Source organism: Ostrea edulis, chromosome 4 (assembly GCF_947568905.1).
Source record: "Ostrea edulis chromosome 4, xbOstEdul1.1, whole genome shotgun sequence".
NCBI lineage: Eukaryota > Metazoa > Mollusca > Bivalvia > Ostreida > Ostreidae > Ostrea > Ostrea edulis.
In genome coordinates, this window is record NC_079167.1 from 72,762,586 (window position 1) to 72,786,890 (window position 24,305).

The 24,305-nt window shown below is 35.7% G+C and overlaps 2 protein-coding genes across 5 annotated transcripts in view; one reads left to right on the forward strand and one right to left on the reverse strand.

Annotated features, from left to right (window-relative positions):
* The first annotated feature begins 8,832 nt into the window (after nt 1–8,832).
* On the forward strand, nt 8,833–14,019 carry LOC125670050 (IQ domain-containing protein K-like). The gene is made up of 8 exons (XM_048904971.2): nt 8,833–8,860; nt 9,034–9,112; nt 9,266–9,520; nt 10,033–10,130; nt 11,588–11,640; nt 11,735–11,812; nt 12,555–12,639; nt 13,497–14,019. Exons 2-8 carry the CDS (start codon nt 9,058–9,060, stop codon nt 13,698–13,700), a joined length of 828 nt encoding a protein of 275 aa, XP_048760928.2. The 5' UTR covers nt 8,833–8,860; nt 9,034–9,057; the 3' UTR covers nt 13,701–14,019.
* Nucleotides 13,775–24,305, reverse strand: part of LOC125670049 (tolloid-like protein 1) — a 37,937-nt gene continuing 27,406 nt past the window's right edge. The window contains exons 12-18 of one of the 4 annotated variants that reach the window (XM_048904970.2): nt 16,560–16,720; nt 16,089–16,269; nt 15,687–15,812; nt 15,191–15,535; nt 14,798–14,969; nt 14,627–14,699; nt 13,775–14,475 (exon numbers count right to left, since the gene is read on the reverse strand). In XM_048904970.2, the coding sequence (XP_048760927.2) occupies nt 14,365–14,475; nt 14,627–14,699; nt 14,798–14,969; nt 15,191–15,535; nt 15,687–15,812; nt 16,089–16,269; nt 16,560–16,720 (1,169 nt within the window). In that variant the 3' untranslated portion in view covers nt 13,775–14,364. Of the gene's footprint in view, nt 14,700–14,791; nt 14,970–15,190; nt 15,536–15,686; nt 15,813–16,088; nt 16,270–16,559; nt 16,721–24,305 lie in introns of all 4 variants that reach the window. The other 3 variants (XM_048904969.2, XR_007368104.2, XM_056163712.1) reach the window with 3 other exon arrangements.

The following is a 24,305-nucleotide window of genomic DNA, read 5'->3' on the forward strand; positions in this document are numbered from 1 at the left end:
AATCAAATTGTTCATAAAGTATCGGACATAATTAAACAAATTGTTCATAAAGTATCGGACATAATTAATCAAATTGTTCATAAAGTATCGGACATAATTAAACAAATTGTTCATAAAGTATCGGACAATATTAATCAAATTGTTCATAAAGTATCGGACATAATTAATCAAATTGAGTCTGGAAAACAGTGTACAGTTGATCTGGATGGGACAAAAAATAAACTTTCAAGGAAGGACCAATGCATCATTGAAAAACATTTGAAATGCCTGAAGATATGAGCAGAATCGATGAAAAACTGTCAACAACTGATGAAAACGAGAACGAGCAGAGTGTTTAAATAGAGGGGAGATTACTTTAGAGCTCTCCGGAAAATATATATGTTGTTCACCAACCTCTTGACATAGAATTTTCCCTACAAATCGGTAAGTAGTGTGCGGTATTCTGCTTCTGAACTGTTGTATAAAAGGCGGACCATGTATTAGGAACAAGGCTGGTTTAGAGGGATCATGTCATTTGATAAAGAACAAAATTATAAGGTAATGGTATAAATACATACGATCTTCAACTTTGCAAGAATAGCGAAATTCTCCGCCTTCCCTCAATCAGAAAACACTAGTAATACTTTAGAGATCTACTATTTAAAAACTCCTTTGATGTGTAGATAGTTTTAACAGTATTCTACCACGGTTATTGCAAAGGGATGCCATGGACATTATTCTGCGATATACCGTACGTCATACTTATTAACTGATTATGAGAAAATTGAAACTCATTTCGTTTGCATTCGTATTTTGCTAATGCAACAATAAAGTCGATGACTAATAATTCAATTTCATAATCATAAAACTCCATCAATGTAGGCTATATTGTGACCGAAGAACACTTGTCAATCAATATACACATGTATATCAATCGTCTGTATTCCGAGAGTGATACACATGTAAACGCGGCGATGCACAGACAAGTTTTTCGTGATATAATCCGTTAACATCAAACTAAATTAAAGGCCTGAAATATTTTTTAAAAATAGATTTAGAACACCCCTACCATATCACCTTTTTCGTCAGAAAACAACGATGTAGGCCGTTTCGGAAACTCCCATGACGTCACAGTTACCCAATTCGTCGCTATACATGTATAGGAAAACGATCAGCTGTATATTTCTGAGCCGTGGTAGAATAGAAATTAAAGTTCTTGATTTCGTGTATATTGCAGGATAACCTCCTTGATCTCGAAATGTTGTTTGAAATAGAAAAACCTCGGCTAACACCTCGGTTATCCTGCAACATACACGAGAACGCGATCATTATTTCTAAAATATACATGTACTTTGTGATGAACAGAATTCCTCTGCAGAGTGCTTCGCTGTGTTGAAAAACAGTGAAATTTCCATCGGATTCAGTAACAACCGAATCGGACACTTTATTGCGAAATACATGAAGATTGATAACTATTACGTTAGGTGTTACTATACATCTGAGTCACAGAAATTGATTTATTCATAGATTGTCGCATTCCTTAGTTGAAAACAAACTAGATTATATTCAGACATTCAGAAATTAAAAGAAAACATTGATGAATAAAAAAAAGGGGGGGGGGGGAGAAGTTAAGAAGAGCAAAGTTATAAAAAAAAAATCAAAACAACTTAAACTTCATTGAAATTGACTAATTAAAATCAAACCATGCAAATCATAGGCGTCGAATGTATTTAGAAAGGGACTAGCTTCGTTGATCAGGAAAATTTCGGCTGAAAAGGTGGGGGAAGGGTCAAATCTTAAGTTAATGTATGTGTGTTTTACGAAAATTGTTGGGGAAAATTCGTCCTTCTGGAAAACGCATTTCACTTTGGTGACAATGATAGGGGATATATACATGTGTACATTACACAAAGGGAACCATACGTAAATTCATCACTTGAGAAATAGATAAATACATACATACTCCATATGACAAAAATAACGGACATGAAATAAAAGACATGACACTACGTTAAAAATACTAAGCAAATTAATTTTTATTCATTTTTAAAATAAAAGAAAAAATGTTTACGATCGGTGTGACCCGTCGATCACAACCTCTTTTAAAGCTTTACTAAATTTCTATATCAAATCATTAAAATTAGTAGAAAATAAAAACATTGCATATTTGAATGTACAATTAATAACTTTACCCTGATCGCGAATTTTTTTTTTTTTTTTTTACCATAATCGCGCATAAACATTCTCAACTTTACCCTAATCTGTAGCAACATTTCGAGGCAGGGTTTCTTCTTAAATACGTGCAATTTAAATGAAATCTCCAGATAGGCATTGAAAACTGACACTACCTATGTAATTGATGCAAAATAAATTAGGAACCCAAGACAGAAAGCACCAATATTCCAAAGAATAAAGTGGAAGTGTACTTGTCTGTCGCCATCTTGGACTAGAGTAACGCCCTCGTCCGTTTCTACATAGTGCGTATAGGGCTATAGGTAGAATTAATTTGTTCAGTGAATGGTTTTTTGGCGTCAACATCCTTCATATTCTTTAACATTTATCATTCTATATTGTTAAATAAGCTATAAAGTGATGTCACTTAAATGATTAGGTATAATGGTATCCCTTAGGGGATATCAAATACAAACCTACCCTCATAGCGTTGAACTAGCTCACTAGCAAAGCAATATCAGTTCCCCATATACCATATTTTCTTATTTTAGCTGTTTTCGAGTTTGTGCCAGACCTCGAAATGATGTGAAGTTCAACGATTGTTTCTAAACGAAAAACGCCGAGTAGTTTTCCATGAAATGACTGTATTTTTATAATTCCATGAAATTTGATGCCAACGAAAATTGATGAAATACAGTATTCTCTGCTACTCTTCTTGTACACATACCCCCCCCCCCCCAAATTTAATACGATCTTGCCAGCAAGCAAAAGTGAAAGTTCGAAGGAAATAATGCAGTATTGTATTTATATGTCATCTTGTCCATAGATTGTCTATCACACAGGACCGAAAACATAATCTCATAGGCCGAAGTTAAGTACTGATAATCAAAGAGATTTTAAGTAAATGATATATACAATGTATTTTGAAGAATTTAAGGTGTTACCAAACACCCGTAAAATCAGTTTTCACTTATATCTTTTTTAAATTCCATGAAATTTCCATAATATTAATATTCAATGATGTTTTTAATAGACTAATATAACCCACGGCATGTATTTGGCATATTTTGAAAAAATATGGAAGACATCCAATATATTGGAGGTCTGAGAGTCTAAAACCTTGAATGCATTTATTTCATTTTTGTAAGATTTAACTGTCTATTACAAAGTAACGGGTAACTTTTGTTGTGTAGCTAGTAGAGACCTGATATTTGAATATATGTATAAACAGTATTTTGTCTTAAAGTACAACGAAGGTCAATGTCATATTTAAGGTCGAAGGTCAAATATGTTGACGTCATTTGCCGAATTTGTCATTTTTTTCGTAATCAAATTTTGTAAGAAGTACAAAATATTCGAAATCCTAGGTTGAATTTTCTTTATTTTAAAATAGATTAATTTCTGTATCAGTTTGTTCATTATGTTATTTTTTTAAAAAAAATTTGAATTATACTTTTCCTTTTTTATCTTAAAAGAGATCTAAATATTTGTTATCAATTTTACGTTTAATATTTGCTATTCACGAACCATGCATGTTATATTGTACATCGCGGTGTTCACAAATACCCTGGTATATCAATTAAAATATATTTTGTCAAGATTCAGTAACAAATAGGTCAGATTTTTGAAAAAGTATTATTAATCTTTATAAAATCTCTACAGATAATTTTTATATTCTTATCACGCAAGTTTGATTTCACATTCTTTCTAACTGGGGTCTGATATTTTATATTTGAAACTATGTGGAGAGAAAAAATATATAATAGGATGGATTTCTTTGTGAATACCATGCACAGTAAGAGGTTTTGTTCCTTAAAACAAAATATTAAAGTTTCCAAAAAATTGAATTTGAGGAAATATTTTACGCATCCGTTAAGTACTACCTTAAGTATTATGTGCTCAAGGGTAAAAAAAAAAAACCAAAAACTATAACATCACCTGATATGGCAGCTGTCTTGGACAACATAGCTAGCACACAGAGCACGAATAGAAATTTTCCCACCATTTCCATTTCTTATAAACGTTGTGTTAAAACTTGGAATCACATCTTAATCGAGAACGGTGAATCCCGAAACATTGAAATTAACAACTGGTAATTTTTTTTGGCAATTCACAGTGTTTTTGCAATTAGCAAAGATCAATTATCATTGATTATTGTTTCAAAACATTTGAATACAAATTCAAGGTCTGTAAGTTTGAAGCATGAAAAACAACGTGATGCTGAAAAATCCAATTATCAAAACTAAAACCACTTAGCAATAAAAACAAATCCCAGTGGACGTAATGAACATGTAAATAGATTTTACTGACCAAAACCCGGGGACCACATTGAAAGCAAACCACCGTTGACTGGATTTAAACACGAGTATTTATTTGCTCTTTGTGGGGCCATCATGCACCCTTCCCGCGTCACTGGCCATATTTAGATTTTAAAGGTTAAAAACAATTCAACACTTGTTATGTCAACAGTAGTAAAATCCTCCACATTTTGCTATTATAGACTAAACATAATGGGATATGATATGATGTGGTGTAACGTGACAGCAGTTACGTGTACGTAGTTTTCTAAATCAGACTTCAACATGAAATGCGATGGTATTCAAGTCGTATAGAGATTAAGCATTTTCAAATTCTATGTAGATTTTTTTTTAGCAGGCATGGGCATTAATTAGTGACTGACGTATTGAGACATTGTTTAATTAGTGACTGACGTATTGAGATATTGTTTAATTAGTGACTGACGTATTGAGATATTGTTTAATTAGTGACTGACGTATTGAGACATTTTTAATTTGACAGTTTCTAGGATATCTGATCTGACGTCGACACCAATGTAAAACACGATGACAAAAAAAATTCCATCGACATCTGCTTTACACTTGTTTTGTATGTACGAATGGACTTATAAAAGCAGATACTAATTCATTTCTGTTATAAGATTGTTATGAAGTCAAATTAACATACTCTCAAATCCTGTAGGTCTCTTTAATTAAGTGTAATTAAAGGCCATTCAAAGCTTACTGAACGTTGATCTAATATCTAATTAACTGATATATTCCAAATAAATTTTAGGGCACTTGAATTCAATGGCATAAATACACCTCTAATTGAATTGGAGATCTTTTCAAACCCTCCAGACCTCCTTAATCATTTAAAAACATCTACAGCTGAGTGTATTTAATCCAGAATTACAGATGCCTCATCCTCCTCCCCTCCTTCCATTCCCCCGCTCCTTCATTCTCTCTCCCGCTCCTTCATTCTCCCTCCCGCTCCTTCATTCTCCCTCCCAATTCTTCCCGTCCCTTCACACTCACTCCCGCTCCTTCATTCTCTCTCCCGCTCCTTCATTTTCCCTCCCACTCCTTCACACTCACTCCCGCTTCTTCATTCTCCCTCCCACTCCTTCATTCTCCCTCCCACTTCTTCAGTCTCCCTCCCACTCCTTCACACTCACTCCCACTCCTTCACTCTCCCTCCCACTCCTTCATTCTCCCATCCACTCCTTCATTATCCTCCCCCCGCTCCTTCATTCTCCCTCCCACTCCTTCATTCTCCCTCCCAATTCTGCCCATTCCTTCACACTCACTTCCGTTCCCTCATTCTCCATCCCGCTCCTTCATTTTCCCTCCCAATTCTTCCCGTTCCTTCACACCTACTCCCGCTCCTTCATTCTCTCTCCCGCTCCTTCATTCTCCCTCCCGCTCCTTCATTCTCCCTCCCGCTCCTTCATTCTCCCTCCCAATTCTTCCCGTTCCTTCACCCTCTTTCCTGCTCCTTCATTCTCTCTCCCACTCCTTCATTCTCCCTCCCACTCCTTCATTCTCTCTCCGACTCCTTCATTCTCCCTCCCACTCCTTCATTCTCCCTCCTACTCCCTCATTCTTCTTCCCGCTCCTTCATTCTCCCTCCTACTCCTTCATTCTCCCACGTTATCCCTCATTCTTCTTCCCGCTCTTTCATTCTCCCTCCCACTCCTTCATTCTCCCTCCTACTCCCTCCCACTCTTTCATTCTCCCTCCCACTCCTTCATTCTCCCTTCTACTCCCTCATTCTCCCTCCAACTCCTTCATTCTCCCTCCTACTCCTTCATTCTTCTTCCCGCTCCTTCATTCTTCTTCCCTCCTTCCCATCCCCATTTCCTTTCACTTCCCGCTACCAAATTTCTATGACTCCCGTTGTGCAAAATGTTAATTTTTTTCAAATTAGAGTACGATTTGATTTGATATTTTAGAAAATTGACGCGTGGAGCGATAGGCGAAGTCTCATGCTTCAATTAATCCTATATCCCCCATAATACAATTAACGTAGACATTTATTCCTACTGTATATATTTTGTGGTACACAGATTGTTCATTTAAACTGAAAGGCCAGTGCTTTTATCGAGAAATAAAATATTAGTACATTGAAGCAGCAGAGGTTTATTGTACGTAGACAAAACATCGGTAAATGTTAGCATAATGATACTTCTACCACGGTAATTGCAAAGATAAAAAATACCGCGGTCATTATTCTGCGATATACATGTAGGCCTATCTTCTTACGTAATAACTGATTATGAAAAAATTAATACACATTTCACTTACACTTCGTGCTTTGCTAATACGGTAATAAAATCGATAACTGATAATTCAATTTTATAATCATAAAAAAAACCCTATTTGTGGCAGAACAAAATTTATAAATGATCGAAGAATATTCGTCATTCAATATAAATCAATCTTCTGCAGTCCGAGATCGATACGCATGTAAACGAACACAGCGAGGCACAGACAATTGACCTTATTCCGGGTATATGTAAGTTTTCTTGGACTGTGCATTCAAAGCTGTTGATATATCCGTCAACATCAAATTAATTACTTGAAATATTTTTCAAAATAGATCAAATAGACCCTACCATCTTACCTCTTTTTATAGTTTTAGCAAAAAGCATGTACATGTAGAGGCCTAGTCCGTTCATCCGAATCTGTCATATTAGTGTATCAATTTAAAGACAAAGGAAACATATACAAATATTAACACAAGTAGGCAATGATTCGCAACCCTAAACCAACAGGCTCGATGTATATACCATACAAATTATTCATGTAAAGTAAATCATCAAAATGTTTTATCCGACATCCTAATATTTGGTAAAAAAAAAAAAATAACAACAACTGGTGAATGATATCTCCTTGTAAATTGTAGATTTTGAATTTTCAATATTAGGATAGAGATGGATATGGTATATCCAGTAATAGTCGTGACGTCACAGAAAGAGGACTCGTGGGCTGTGTCTGCTGCCCAATCCCTTCAATTTATTGAATAAATATTGTTTAAAATAAGATAGTCGTTATGGCACGACAGGTATTGTGTCTTAAAACATATACAGTATATTTGCTTAAGTATGGAACTATTCAGGGAGATGTCTGTTATAGGTCTTCCTTGCACACATAACATTTCATTTTGTTTATATACACGTATATACGACGCTTTAATAATGGCATTTACCTCCCGTTTTAGACGAAGGGACTAGTATTATATATTTACTATAGATGATGTACATGTACCGAGGAGATGTAATTTTGAGAGCACCATTCAGTTGCACCTATTCCAAAAACATTAGACCCCGTACGTCTGATGCATTGTAATTTTCTCGTACAAGATGCATGTTGAAGAACAGACCTTATAAAAGAAACATGCCCTTTGAGATACCGGGGTATGTATTCATATTTATTTTATTGAAACTTAAGGTATTCAATGTATAAGGAAAGGAGACTGAACAATTTTAAACGAGTTGAATACACTCTGTAATTGTTGAATAATGATTAAAGTAAAATACATCGAATTCTTATGGCTGATAAACAATATTAGAAGCCGATGAATTTGCACTTGAACCTTTGTGGAAGAGTTATGCTCCCTTGATGAAAGATCATATGAATGAAGACCAATGTCATCTGCCCATGGTCATTTATGCATAAACAGCTCTCTCTCTCTCTCTCTCTCTCTCTCTCTCTCTCTCTCTCTCTCTCTCTCTCAGCATTTCAAACAATAGGTCCTAATTGTTAAAGGAAACATTAATACTATATATCGGAGATTGGTTCATGCCACGGTTTTTGAAAAAAAATTGTTTATTTATTTAGGAATAGGCAAATATACAAGAAAATATCACAGAGCGACATACATTTTTTTTAAAAACCCATAAGATCTTGTAAAATACATAGGGTAAAAAGTTAAACTCTTTCAGCTATTCAATATTAAAAGTATGGTAGATATATATAATGTACATTTGCCTATGTCAAGGATTATGTACACCTGAAAACCACATAGCTTATTTCTAATGGAGTCCTTAAGATAGGAAGTTATACCAGAAATGCACCTTTGAAATAATCTTACACTTGATAATAAATGACTTTCTCTTTATTACTTATGAGAATATTCTGTTTTTGATATAGTCAGTAGTGATACAAACATGAAATTGAAAACAATTGATTTTTGAATGAACGATCGACTTTACATGTAAATAACATTTTCGCGAAATGTACGATCCATGCTACTTTACCGGGTTTCCAACACTTTTTAATATCTAAAGTTACTTTTAATTTTTATTGCTGGAAAGCATTTGATGGAAACTTATTCAACTTCACAAGGCCTTTCCAAACGTTTTCCACCGCATACTAGGATAGCTGAGATTGGATCGGGATCGGCCTTCACATATGAAGAAATCCACTTGGTAACCAAATTTCTCGAATTTTGTTGACTTGGTTTTAAACCTTTTTTTTGTCATAATGTAATATATAAATTTCCATATAAAACACGCAATGCGTTGATTTAAGGGCAACGAATTTAGAAGCTTCGTTTTTGTTTTTGAAATATCTTTGAATTTATGGTTTCATTAATCGGCAGACTTTCGCATCTAATGTAAACAACATGGCGGTCATAACACGGGTTCCCGAGAAAAACTTGTGGGAAGAGATATGTAAAGGTAATGTTGTTGTTATTAGTATATCATCATTATTATTGTCTGCATTGTCATTCAAGAATGAACATTAAAGCTTTGTCCTCTTTACTTGTCAGTGTTGTCCGAATGAGTGCAATATATCTTTTATTTTCTTATTTTATTTCCATCGAAATAAAGAATTTGCTGCAAGATCCGCCCCAGCACGGTCTGATGATGAAATGTCCGTGAAGACAGAGTATTTGGATTTTGATCCAGCCAAACACAACCCTGTTTTCTTTGGAAAGATGCATGAACGAGTGGAGGCTGATGAAGATGTCACGAAGGAAGTGGATGCTTCAACCAGTCATCCATCTTGTGTGGGATATACATTCACAGATAAACCCCCAGAAACGCCCCCATCACCTCCCCCTCCACCACCCCAAAAAGATTTGTGTAAGTATAAATGATCCCAGTATGAATGGTATAACCAACTCCCTTAATTAGCTCAATGGTGGAGCATCATATTTGTAATCTAGGTTATGGCAGTGGCGTAGCTTCCATTGAGGCAACCGAGGCAGCTGCCTCGGTAAAAAAACCCACCTTTTACGTTGTTAAAATGTCGATAGCTTCTGGGGGGCACAGCCCCCCAGACCCCCTGCCTCGGTAATATTCGAACCCAAGCTACGCCTATGTATGGGATTGTGAGTTTGATACTAGCTGCTGGTTGTGAGTTTGATACTAGCTGCTGGTTGTGAGTTTAATACTAGCTGTTGGTTGTGAGTTTGATACTAGCTGCTGGTTGTGAGTTTAATACTAGCTGCTGGTTGGTTTATTTTTGTGGAAATTGAGTGAATTTTGGTGTGCAGTTCATTGAATTTTTTACTTAGTTGTTTTAAAAGTTTATGACCGCATTTCAGAACACGGGTTAAAAATGGTTATCATTTTATTTATACATTATTTTTAAGGTTCACCAAGAGAGTATTTAGAACATTACGTATTTCCCTGGTTATTGCCTGCTCTAGAGGATATGCTGAGGCAGGCAAAGAAAGAAAAGTGCTTAGAGGTAACAATTTTCCCAAAGAGTAATTTAGTTAGCAACTGAAAGGCTCTTCTGGCAAGAGTGTACAATGATGACAGGATAGGAAATTATCGTTTCCTTTTATCATTTTTAAATTCATTAGTGGTTTTCTATTCTTTTATGCACATATCCCAGTGATTTTCTAAGACCCATTTTAGGTCCGAATATCGGTCCTTTCCCCTCCCCAAAACAACAATTTTTTCCCAATTTAATTAACTTGCACTTTTCCCAATGATAAAAACTGGCGAAAACGTATTTATTTGTTAGAAAATAAGTTCTGTGTGAAAAGTTTATTGTTTACATACGACGTGACAAAGACAAATCAATTCTAGATGATTTAGATAGAATAATCCAAAATTTTAAGAGCTTATAGGAAAGAAAGTTAAATATGTATAAAAAAAAAATCAATATATGCACCCAGGGGTGCATTAGCCGAGTTGAATGGGATACATTATAATGTCAGGAATGATGTGGCATATTCATAATTGTGAAGAACTAATTTCAGTTTTAAACTTTTCGAGTTACTGTCCAGAAACCATATTTGTCTGAAGTTTTCAATCTATTTTTGGTCACTGTGACCTTTGTTCTCCAAAATCAATAGGGGCCTTGCTTTGCTGGTATCCAACAATATATCCAAGTTTCATTTGATTCAAATTAAAAATTTTCGAGTTATCCTCCGGAAACCAAATTTTTTTGGAATTTTCGGTCACTGTGACCTTGACCTTTGACCTATTTTCTCCAAAATCAATAGGGGTCTTCCTTACCTGGTACATAACAGTATATCTTTAGGTATCATTTGATTCTGATTTAAACTTTCTGAGTTATCATCCGGAAACCAAATTTTTCTGAAATTTTCATTCTATATTCGGTCACTGTGACCTTGACCTTTGTTCTCCAAAATCAATAGGGGTCTTCTGTACCTGGTACCCAACAATATATCAAAGTTTCATTTGATTCGGATTTAAACTTTCTGAGTTATCATCAGGAAACCAAATTTTTCTGAAATTTTTATTCTATTTTCGGTCACTGTGACCTTGACCTTTGACCATTTTTCTCAAACATCAATAGGGGTCTTCCTTACCTGGTACCCAACAATATATCAAAGTTTCATTTGATTAGATTGTAAACTTTTTGAGTTATCATCTGGAAACCAATTGTTGACGCCCGCCTGCCTTCATCACCAAACCAATAGCCGAGTTCAACTTTGTTGCAACTCGGCTAATAAAGAAAGGATAACATCAATTTGTGTTTGATTACTTATTTGATATGATATATTTAGCTTATTTACAATATAATACTGGGTTTTCCCAATTTGTCTAAAATGTCGTATATTTTTCCGAATTCGAAAGCCATAGGACCCTTTTGAAAAATCACTGTATCCCTTTTCTGTTGATTTTAATATTTTGAAACAGTTTTTAGTTTTAAGTTTCTTTGATTTTCAGAGAAAAAGAACAGCATTTAATGCATTAGACTATATCACAGAACATTTGTACAGGTACACATTTTTTTTGTAGTTTATTCAATCATTGACAATTTTCCAAAAGAAAGAAATTTTATTATATCTAATTCTGATGACTCTGCAATTTTAGAAATAATCCAAAGTTTGAAGACAGGAAGGACACTAAGTTTGAGAAAATTCCTTTTGTTGCAAAACATTGGGAAACCCAGTAAGTATCTTATTGTCAAAAGTTAACTTTGATAAAGATTTTAAAATGGCATTTCTTTCAGGTCCATAAAATAGAGTGGCGATAAGAAATATGCACATATATAAAAACTAAATTTTATATGAGAATCAATTGTTTAAAATTTGTCTATCATAAGTCATCTTTAATTAGCAAAAACTTTATTTCGAGCAGCTTATTGGTTAAGGTATTTGCTTAGCCACTGGGAGACCTGGGTTCAATTCCTGATTCTGGCACTGCATCAAACTTAAAAGACATTTATGATAGGTAGTGATTGTTCCCTTGCATGACATTGAATGGGGAAGTCACAGGGCTTTCAGATATGATCTTAAAAGTGAAAATCAAGAATCATGGTAGGTGTTGGCACAATGTAAGGTGACATCTCTACGCGAGTTGAAAAATTCTTGAATAAGATGCAAGACAACATACATGTATTTTGGTGAGAATATGGAGAATATCATAGTCTTGAATATCTTTTAAAATACATGTATATATACATAATCTTGAAGACAGGGACAATTTCATTATGTTTCACCAATGTCACTGTTAGAAATAATGTCCTGTTACGAGGCAAACTGTAGAAATAATGTCCTGCAAAATACAAATTTTTATGGTAGTTGATGAAGTGTGATTATTGTAGTGGTGTAGTTGTGACATTTTATTTACTATATGTGATATGCAATATTTGTGTTTATTCTTGTGATATATATATTACTTCCTTTTACAGCCCAAGACCCCCACTCCCTCTCTCCCTGATCTGGACAGAGGAGGAGGCAGCACTAGTGATTCAGTCACAATGGAGGGGATATCTTGTTAGTATCTTTACTAATTGATATCATTAATTTGTCTATGATATTGTATTCTTACAAGTCTTTTTAAGGCATGCTCAGTTACCAAAATGTGTTTCTTGATTTAAATTGTTATTTACAAGTTTTGGAATATTTTATTTGATTGATTACATCAGTACTGGTTGACTATCATTTTATTTTACTGAGAGAACATTTGAAAGGGACTGGTTCACGATTTTTGATAAAAATATTTTTTATTTCTGATGGTAAACATTAAAAACATAACTCATTTAATATGGACAGCCAAAATTTTGACCTACTGAATGCAAGAATGAAAGCAATATTTTAGCCTTAAATCTGTGTTATGTAAACAAAGACTCGGAGTCTTTTTATGTATACAAACAAACAAGTGAAATATTGATTTTGTAATATAAAGCATATTAATTTTGCATAGTCACAAATTGTAACTTTTAGATGACACATTTACCCTAAAAATGCTTGAAATGTGAAAGATATAATAAATTCAGATCGATATCCATTTCTTTTGAAAATTTTGTAAACAATAACATACCACAATCTCTGTTTACAAAACAAATAATAAACTCTCTAAAATGAGCTTCTGTGATAATGTATAACCTTAATTTTTATGTGAACTCTTTTAAACACATTAAACAATAGATTTTGATCATTAAAAGTGAAAAAGAAAATTTTGGGGGAAATCGTGAATCAGTCCCTTTAAATTCTATATGGTATAGATGTTAATTTGAGCCAACTTAAGATTTTCAGAAACAGGAGACACCTAATTTATTGATTATTCTATTAACTTAATATTCATAAATAAACTTTACTACATTGAAAGATGCTTGCATCCCTTTTAAAAGGTGAGGAAAAATCCTGAAGTGCAAGAACTTAGACAATGGCAGAGGGAATGGAGAGAAGAAAATGAGAACATTAACCGACGAGTCAATGAATTCTGGGACAAAAAGATGCCTGATTGGAATAACCCTACACCTAATGCATCAGAGGACCAACTTAAAGTGGATAACAAAGAGATCAGGGTGGAGTCTCCCACCAAACACAGCTAAAGTGGATTTATGTCAAAAGTGGATCAGGCGTAAAATGATCCAGCGATAACATCTCTGAAAGATAAACCAACATGAAACTTGCACAAATATTTATTGAAAAACAAATAATGAATGACATCTGCTAAAATGAACTTTAGAAGAGATATATGCATGTTTAAATGTTGATATATCATGCAGCAAAGTAAAACAAATGATGTGAAATAACAGTTTTTGTGTCTGTGATATTTGCAGCTTTGGTCTAAAAATATAATTTAAAAGTTTTGTGATGTATGCTATACATGTAGATACATGTAATTTGTAACTAAACAAACTCACCATATATATGCCCTTAACTTTTTAATGCCTTGTTTTTGAAATATTTTGTTGTTTAAGCCAAATGTTTTTAAAACAGTTGGTAATCTTAAACATGCAACACGATGTCATCATGCCAATTCTATCTGAGTTTCAGCATTTAGTCAGGACACACTTGAATTGAATCATTTGAAAGTGTGGGTGTACAAATCTGGCTGTTTAAAGTGTTGATTAGACTCTGCAGGAGAGGTGTTATGCCGAGTTACACACACATTTGGATGAATAAAGGTATCGATCTCTATTTAATATCATTTTGACCTTATGGATGATAGATACATATACAAAAGCAGCTGACATCACAATGTCTTCTGACTTAGATGACAATTTCCTGGTACTCTGCAGCAAATCCCTTCCACGTCACTGTACTATCAGACTTGAAAATCAGGATCAGTGTATCAGATGTTGTAATAGTTGTGGGTGGGATCTGCAACACAAAGTTTATTTTGTTTCCAAACTCAAGTCACGTGGATTTTAACACTTCTTATCCCCGTTGAGAAAATATTGGACGTTGATACAAGAAGAATATTCTTATAAGCTGTTGATAATGATTTTTTTTTTCTACAAATGAAAATTACCTCAACATCACAGTATGCTCCCAGCAATTTTGACTTTTCCTTTGCGCCGTCATACAATTCCACCACGTCATACCTGCAGAAAACAACGGAATAATCTTATGAATAACACGTTTATAGTAATTTTACAAATATCATATGGCAATATACATGAAATTCATCCCATACGCGCACTCTTTGCTATCCTCTAGATCAAATGCGGAGAAACTGAGGCTGACATTTGACCCTGGAGAGCCCCGGATGGTCCACTGACACCTGATGTTCTTCGGGTAGTTTTGGTCACCATATTTCGCATGAGAGTAGATGACTTTTGCTTCTGACATGGCGTTGAGGTTTCCTCCACATACTAAATCACAGAAACCAAATCATTGATAATGGACTGTTTCATTGAGGAAATTTGACCCATTGGAACTAATAAAGTTAATAAGGTCAAGAAAATATTTTAGATAGAGGTATATTTAAGATTAATTGTTTGAGTGCTAGGAAAAGACATCTAACATTAAATAATGATGATATCAATATAACTTCAAGTACAATATTTCATTTCACACCTTTCCCTTGATCTACCTGATGAATAAGTCGCTTGGAATCCCTTTCTCTGAACCGATTCATCAGATTTAAACTTGATAATTAACTCTTCCTCCTCGGATATGATATTAGTAGATACATCGTCTATGCCGCCACAAAATTTCCCCAGAAGTTTAGTTGGTGTGGTAAACACTTCGATGTAATCATAAATACATTCGTCGTGGGGCTCCACTGAAAATTCGTCGAAGGTGAGTTTGATGCGATGACCCGGGGCTGTCTTGATGCTCCACTCGCAGTTGGATTTGCTAGGATAGTGTTTCGGCCACAGAGGACTCACTATTACGCCTCTGTGGTCATTGAGATAATGTCTACAGCCTTCAGCATCTGAAAAGTGTCCACTGGTGTCAATATATTGGCAATTATACAATGTCTTGGAACACCGATCAGCGGTAAAATTAAATACTAATTTTTCAAACAAGAAAATGTCATGTTTCTTGATTGTTTTAGTTTCTAGAACTTCCCAAATGAAGTTTACCTTCCTTACAGTCGTGTTTATTTTCGTGTAGTGTGTAACCGTTGTGACATGCGCACATGTAACTTCCTATTGTGTTTATACAGGTGTGTTGGCAGCCACCCTTCCGCACGGCACATTCGTCCTTATCTAGCAAAACAAAACAAACAAAAACAACAACGAAAAACAACCCCCCCCCCCCCAAAAAAAAAAACCCATCTGAACGACCACAACTGTTATCCCTAAAATCCAAATCGCTATAAAAGCTTACTTGCATCGGCAAAAGAGTCGTTTGCGTGGTCGCTTACAACAATATATAAGATTCGTACGAAGTAAGTCTCAATTAAATTGAACAAGAAATTCAAAGTTTTAAATTAGACCCTTAAAAGAGTAATTTATACAAGGAGAAAGGATGAATGATTCTACCAATGAAATATTCCGCTTGGAAGCCAGCGTTTTGGACAGAGTCATCAGACTTGAACTTGACCTGGAGCGAATTGGACTCTGATGTTATGGAATCCGGAAGCATCTGTCCACAGAATCGTCCGTATGGCTTGTTGTAGCCGTCCCCACTTGTCACCTCAACGTAATCGTACTCGCACTCTTGCTAGGAAAGGAAAGAATGAAAGAGTTATAAATAACCTTGAAAATAAATGTTGAAACGATGAAATGGATATAGAATCTATTTACGAAGTTCAGGATAAACTTGAAGCCAGTGCGTGTATTTGTTTTGTGTGTAGTGCCCTGTAAGGTAGAAAATGTTGATTTCTGGAAACGTCTAGGAGTAATCTATATTGAACTAGATAAGTTATTCATGATGTGACCGAATGATTATAGATTTGATAAAATCACATCTCGAAAGCAAGTACATCGTATCCAAGCATGCTCTTATCTTACGTTCGTTCCTTCGACATCGAGGTGTGTAAATTTGAGTGAGATTTTGTACTGCTCCGGAGCCGCTATTTGCCAGATACATGTCTTGGAGGGTGGGTACATATCCGGAAATGACGGGCTGTGGATTGTCCCTTTGGTGCTCTCTAGGTAACCACCGCAGGCATCTTGACAATAAAATAAAATAAATAAATAAAAAATGTTACCCTAGTGGTGATTAGTTTTTGCAAAGGATTCATCACACTGCAGGCATATAGAAAGAGTGACATTTTACATGAAAGGTGAAGATAACGGAACAATGATCAATATCAACTCCTATAAGGAATACAAAATAAAGAGTTGGGTAAACACGGACCCCTGGATGTACCAGAGGTGAGACCAGGTGCCTACAACGAGTACATTCATATAACCGCTGCATGTAATTATCATATTCATATAACTGGTGCATGTAATTATCATATTCATATAACCGCTGCATGTAATTATCATATTCATATAACTGGTGCATGTAATTATCATATTCATATAACCGCTGCATGTAATTATCATATTCATATAACTGGTGCATGTAATTATCATATTCATATAACCGGTGCATGTAATTATCATATTCATATAACCGGTACATGTAATTATCATATTCATATTATAACCGGTGCATATAATTATCATATTCATATAACCGGCGCATGTAATTATCATATTCATATTTGATAATGATGTATGTTTGTTTATGTGTGTGTAGCCTGTTGAATGTACACGTGCAATATAAAGAAGAACATTTTGGGCTGGAACGGGAATCGAACCGGGACCCCTACGTTACTAGTAATGTGATCTAACCACTGAACTATCCAGGATCCTCCTAGCCCTAATTTCTACACAAATTTACGAGGCGTGACGTCATCTACCCATAAAAATTATAATTTGATTTAGTACTCACTTATTACTAACAGATTCAGTCAGATTTTTTACTTCCTTTAGCTATACAGCTCATCGGTTATAAATACAAAATATTTACAAATATATACAAATAAGACAGTAGAGGGTGAGTAGACATACAGATACAATTTTGAGGATATAAATATGTGCATTTCAACACACATGTAACAATACACGTAAATTATATGTCGTTGTGAGTACAGCATCATAACTTACACGAATATCTTAACGTTCTAGTCTACTGTAGTACCTAACACAGTACATGTACTCGCTATCTTAACGTTCTAGTCTACTGTAGAACCTAACACAGTACATGTACTCGCTATCTTAACGTTCTAGTAGTACCTAACACAGTACATGTACTCGCTATCTTAACGTTCTAGTAGAACATAACACAGTACATGTACTCGCTATCTTAACGTTCTAGTCTACTGTAGTACCTAACACAGTACATGTACTCGCTATCTTAACGTTCTAGTCTATTGTAGAACCTAACACAGTACATGTACTCGCTATCTTAACGTTCTAGTAGTACCTAACACAGTACATGTACTCGCTATCTTAACGTTCTAGTAGTACCTAACACAGTACATGTACTCGCTATCTTAATGTTCTAGTAGTACCTAACACAGTACATGTACTCGCTATCTTAACGTTCTAGTAGTACCTAACACAGTACATGTACTCGCTATCTTAACGTTCTAGTCTACTGTAGTACCTAACACAGTACATGTACTCGCTATCTTAACGTTCTAGTCTACTGTAGTACCTAACACAGTACATGTACTCGCTATCTTAACGTTCTAGCCTACTGTAGAACCTAACACAGTACATGTACTCGCTATCTTAACGTTCTAGTAGTACATAACACAGTACATGTACTCGCTATCTTAACGTTCTAGTAGTACCTAACACAGTACATGTACTCGCTATCTTAACGTTCTAGTAGAACCTAACACAGTACATGTACTCGCTATCTTAACGTTCTAGTAGTACCTAACACAGTACATGTACTCGCTATCTTAACGTTCTAGTAGTACCTAACACAGTACATGTACTCGCTATCTTAACGTTCTAGCCTACTGTAGAACCTAACACAGTACATGTACTCGCTATCTTAACGTTCTAGTAGTACCTAACACAGTAAATGTACTCGCTATCTTAACGTTCTAGTACTACCTAACACAGTACATGTACTCGCTATCTTAACGTTCTAGTCTACTGTAGAACCTAACACAGTACATGTACTCGCTATCTTAACGTTCTAGTCTATTGTAGAACCTAACACAGTACATGTACTCGCTATCTTAACGTTCTAGTAGTACCTAACACAGTACATGTACTCGCTATCTTAACGTTCTAGTTTACTGTAGTACCTAACACAGTACATGTACTCGCTATCTTAACGTTCTAGTCTACTGTAGTACCTAACACAGTACATGTACTCGCTATCTTAACGTTCTAGTAGTACCTAACACAGTACATGTACTCGCTATCTTAACGTTCTAGTAGTACCTAACACAGTACATGTACTCGCTATCTTAACGTTCTAGTAGTACCTAACACAGTACATGTACTCGCTATCTTAACGTTCTAGTAGAACCTAACACAGTACATGAACTCGCTATCTTAACGTTCTAGTCTATTGTAGAACCTAACACAGTACATGTACTCGCTATCTTAACGTTCTAGTAGTACCTAACACAGTACATGTACTCGCTATCTTAACGTTCTAGTCTATTGTAGAACCTAGCACAGTACATGTACTCGCTATCTTAACGTTCTAGTCTATTGTAGAACCTAACACAGTACATGTACTCGCTATCTTAACATTCTAGTCTACTGTAGTACCTAACACAGTACATGTACTCGCTATCTTAACATTCTAGTCTACTGTAGTACCTAACACAGTACATGTACTCGCTATCTTAACGTTCTAGTCTACTGTAGAACCTAACACAGTACATGTACTCGCTATCTTAACGTTCTAGTCTACTGTAGTACCTAACACAGTACATGTACTCGCTATCTTAACGTTCTAGTAGTACCTAACACAGTACATGTACTCGCTATCTTAACGTTCTAGTCTATTGTAAAACCTAACACAGTACATGTACTCGCTATCTTAACGTTCTAGTAGTACCTAACACAGTACATGTACTCGCTATCTTAACGTTCTAGTCTACTGTAGTACCTAACACAGTACATGTACTCGCTATCTTAACGTTCTAGTCTATTGTAGAACCTAACACAGTACATGTACTCGCTATCTTAACGTTCTAGTCTACTGTAGTACCTAACACAGTACATGTACTCGCTATCTTAACGTTCTAGTCTACTGTAGTACCTAACACAGTACATGTACTCGCTATCTTAACGTTCTAGTCTACTGTAGAACCTAACACAGTACATGTACTCGCTATCTTAACGTTCTAGTCTACTGTAGAACCTAACACAGTACATGTACTCGCTATCTTAACGTTCTAGTAGTACCTAACACAGTACATGTACTCGCTATCTTAACGTTCTAGTCTACTGTAGTACCTAACACAATACATGTACTCGCTATCTTAACGTTCTAGTAGAACCTAACACAGTACATGTACTTGCTATCTTAACGTTCTAGTAGTACATAACACAGTACATGTACTCGCTATCTTAACGTTCTAGTCTATTGTAGAACCTAACACAGTACATGTACTCGCTATCTTAACGTTCTAGTCTACTGTAGTACCTAACACAGTACATGTACTCGCTATCTTAACGTTCTAGTAGTACCTAACACAGTACATGTACTCGCTATCTTAACGTTCTAGTAGTACCTAACACAGTACATGTACTCGCTATCTTAACGTTCTAGTCTATTGTAGTACCAAACACAGTACATGTACTCGCTATCTTAACGTTCTAGTAGTACCTAACACAGTACATGTACTCGCTATCTTAACATTCTAGTAGTACCTAACACAGTACATGTACTCGCTATCTTAACGTTCTAGTAGTACATAACACAGTACATGTACTCGCTATCTTAACGTTCTAGTAGTACCTAACACAGTACATGTACTCGCTATCTTAACGTTCTAGTCTACTGTAGTACCTAACACAGTACATGTACTCGCTATCTTAACGTTCTAGTAGTACCTAACACAGTACATGTACTCGCTATCTTAACGTTCTAGTCTATTGTAGTACCTAACACAGTACATGTACTCGCTATCTTAACGTTCTAGTAGTACCTAACACAGTACATGTACTTGCTATCTTAACGTTCTAGTAGTACCTAACACAGTACATGTACTCGGTATCTTAACGTTCTAGTAGTACATAACACAGTACATGTACTCGCTATCTCAACGTTCTAGTAGTACATAACACAGTACATGTACTCGCTATCTTAACGTTCTAGTCTATTGTAGAACCTAACACAGTACATGTACTCGCTATCTTAATGTTCTAGTACTACCTAACACAGTACATGTACTCGCTATCTTAACGTTCTAGTAGAACCTAACACAGTACATGTACTTGCTATCTTAACGTTCTAGTCTACTGTAGAACCTAACACAGTACATGTACTCGCTATCTCAACGTTCTAGTAGTACCTAACACAGTACATGTACTCGCTATCTTAACGTTCTAGTACTACCTAACACAGTACATGTACTCGCTATCTTAACGTTCTAGTCTACTGTAGAACCTAACACAGTACATGTACTCGCTATCTTAACGTTCTAGTCTATTGTAGAACCTAACACAGTACATGTACTCGCTATCTTAACGTTCTAGTAGTACCTAACACAGTACATGTACTCGCTATCTTAACGTTCTAGTAGTACCTAACACAGTACATGTACTCGCTATCTTAACGTTCTAGTTTACTGTAGTACCTAACACAGTACATGTACTCGCTATCTTAACGTTCTAGTAGTACCTAACACAGTACATGTACTCGCTATCTTAACGTTCTAGTAGTACCTAACACAGTACATGTACTCGCTATCTTAACGTTCTAGTCTACTGTAGAACCTAACACAGTACATGTACTCGCTATCTTAACGTTCTAGTCTATTGTAGAACCTAACACAGTACATGTACTCGCTATCTTAACGTTCTAGTAGTACCTAACACAGTACATGTACTCGCTATCTTAACGTTCTAGTTTACTGTAGTACCTAACACAGTACATGTACTCGCTATCTTAACGTTCTAGTAGTACCTAACACAGTACATGTACTCGCTATCTTAACGTTCTAGTAGTACCTAACACAGTACATGTACTCGCTATCTTAACGTTCTAGTAGTACCTAACACAGTACATGTACTCGCTATCTTAACGTTCTAGTAGTACCTAACACAGTACATGTACTCGCTATCTTAACGTTCTAGTAGTACCTAACACAGTACATGTAATCGCTATCTTAACGTTCTAGTAGAACCTAACACAGTACATGTACTCGCTATCTTAACGTTCTAGTCTATTGTAGAACCTAACACAGTACATGTACTCGCTATCTTAACGTTCTAGTAGTACCTAACACAGTACATGTACTCGCTATCTTAACGTTCTAGTCTATTGTAGAATCTAGCACAGTACATGTACTCGCTATCTTAACGTTCTAGTCTATTGTAGAACCTAACACAGTACATGTACTCGCTATCTTAACATTCTAGTCTACTGTAGTACCTAACACAGTACATGTACTCGCTATCTTAACATTCTAGTCTACTGTAGTACCTAACACAGTACATGTACTCGCTATCTTAACGTTCTAGTCTACTGTAGAACCTAACACAGTACATGTACTCGCTATCTTAACGTTCTAGTCTACTGTAGTACCTAACACAGTACATGTACTCGCTATCTTAACGTTCTAGTAGTACCTAACACAGTACATGTACTCGCTATCTTAACGTTCTAGTCTATTGTAAAACCTAACACAGTACATGTACTCGCTATCTTAACGTTCTAGTAGTACCTAACACAGTACATGTACTCGCTATCTTAACGTTCTAGTCTACTGTAGTACCTAACACAGTACATGTACTCGCTATCTTAACGTTCTAGTCTATTGTAGAACCTAACACAGTACATGTACTCGCTATCTTAACGTTCTAGTCTACTGTAGTACCTAACACAGTACATGTACTCGCTATCTTAACGTTCTAGTCTACTGTAGTACCTAACACAGTACATGTACTCGCTATCTTAACGTTCTAGTCTACTGTAGAACCTAACACAGTACATGTACTCGCTATCTTAACGTTCTAGTCTACTGTAGAACCTAACACAGTACATGTACTCGCTATCTTAACGTTCTAGTAGTACCTAACACAGTACATGTACTCGCTATCTTAACGTTCTAGTCTACTGTAGTACCTAACACAATACATGTACTCGCTATCTTAACGTTCTAGTAGAACCTAACACAGTACATGTACTTGCTATCTTAACGTTCTAGTAGTACATAACACAGTACATGTACTCGCTATCTTAACGTTCTAGTCTATTGTAGAACCTAACACAGTACATGTACTCGCTATCTTAACGTTCTAGTCTACTGTAGTACCTAACACAGTACATGTACTCGCTATCTTAACGTTCTAGTAGTACCTAACACAGTACATGTACTCGCTATCTTAACGTTCTAGTAGTACCTAACACAGTACATGTACTCGCTATCTTAACGTTCTAGTCTATTGTAGTACCAAACACAGTACATGTACTCGCTATCTTAACGTTCTAGTAGTACCTAACACAGTACATGTACTCGCTATCTTAACATTCTAGTAGTACCTAACACAGTACATGTACTCGCTATCTTAACGTTCTAGTAGTACATAACACAGTACATGTACTCGCTATCTTAACGTTCTAGTAGTACCTAACACAGTACATGTACTCGCTATCTTAACGTTCTAGTCTACTGTAGTACCTAACACAGTACATGTACTCGCTATCTTAACGTTCTAGTAGTACCTAACACAGTACATGTACTCGCTATCTTAACGTTCTAGTCTATTGTAGTACCTAACACAGTACATGTACTCGCTATCTTAACGTTCTAGTAGTACCTAACACAGTACATGTACTTGCTATCTTAACGTTCTAGTAGTACCTAACACAGTACATGTACTCGGTATCTTAACGTTCTAGTAGTACATAACACAGTACATGTACTCGCTATCTCAACGTTCTAGTAGTACATAACACAGTACATGTACTCGCTATCTTAACGTTCTAGTCTATTGTAGAACCTAACACAGTACATGTACTCGCTATCTTAATGTTCTAGTACTACCTAACACAGTACATGTACTCGCTATCTTAACGTTCTAGTAGAACCTAACACAGTACATGTACTTGCTATCTTAACGTTCTAGTCTACTGTAGAACCTAACACAGTACATGTACTCGCTATCTCAACGTTCTAGTAGTACCTAACACAGTACATGTACTCGCTATCTTAACGTTCTAGTACTACCTAACACAGTACATGTACTCGCTATCTTAACGTTCTAGTCTACTGTAGAACCTAACACAGTACATGTACTCGCTATCTTAACGTTCTAGTCTATTGTAGAACCTAACACAGTACATGTACTCGCTATCTTAACGTTCTAGTAGTACCTAACACAGTACATGTACTCGCTATCTTAACGTTCTAGTAGTACCTAACACAGTACATGTACTCGCTATCTTAACGTTCTAGTTTACTGTAGTACCTAACACAGTACATGTACTCGCTATCTTAACGTTCTAGTAGTACCTAACACAGTACATGTACTCGCTATCTTAACGTTCTAGTAGTA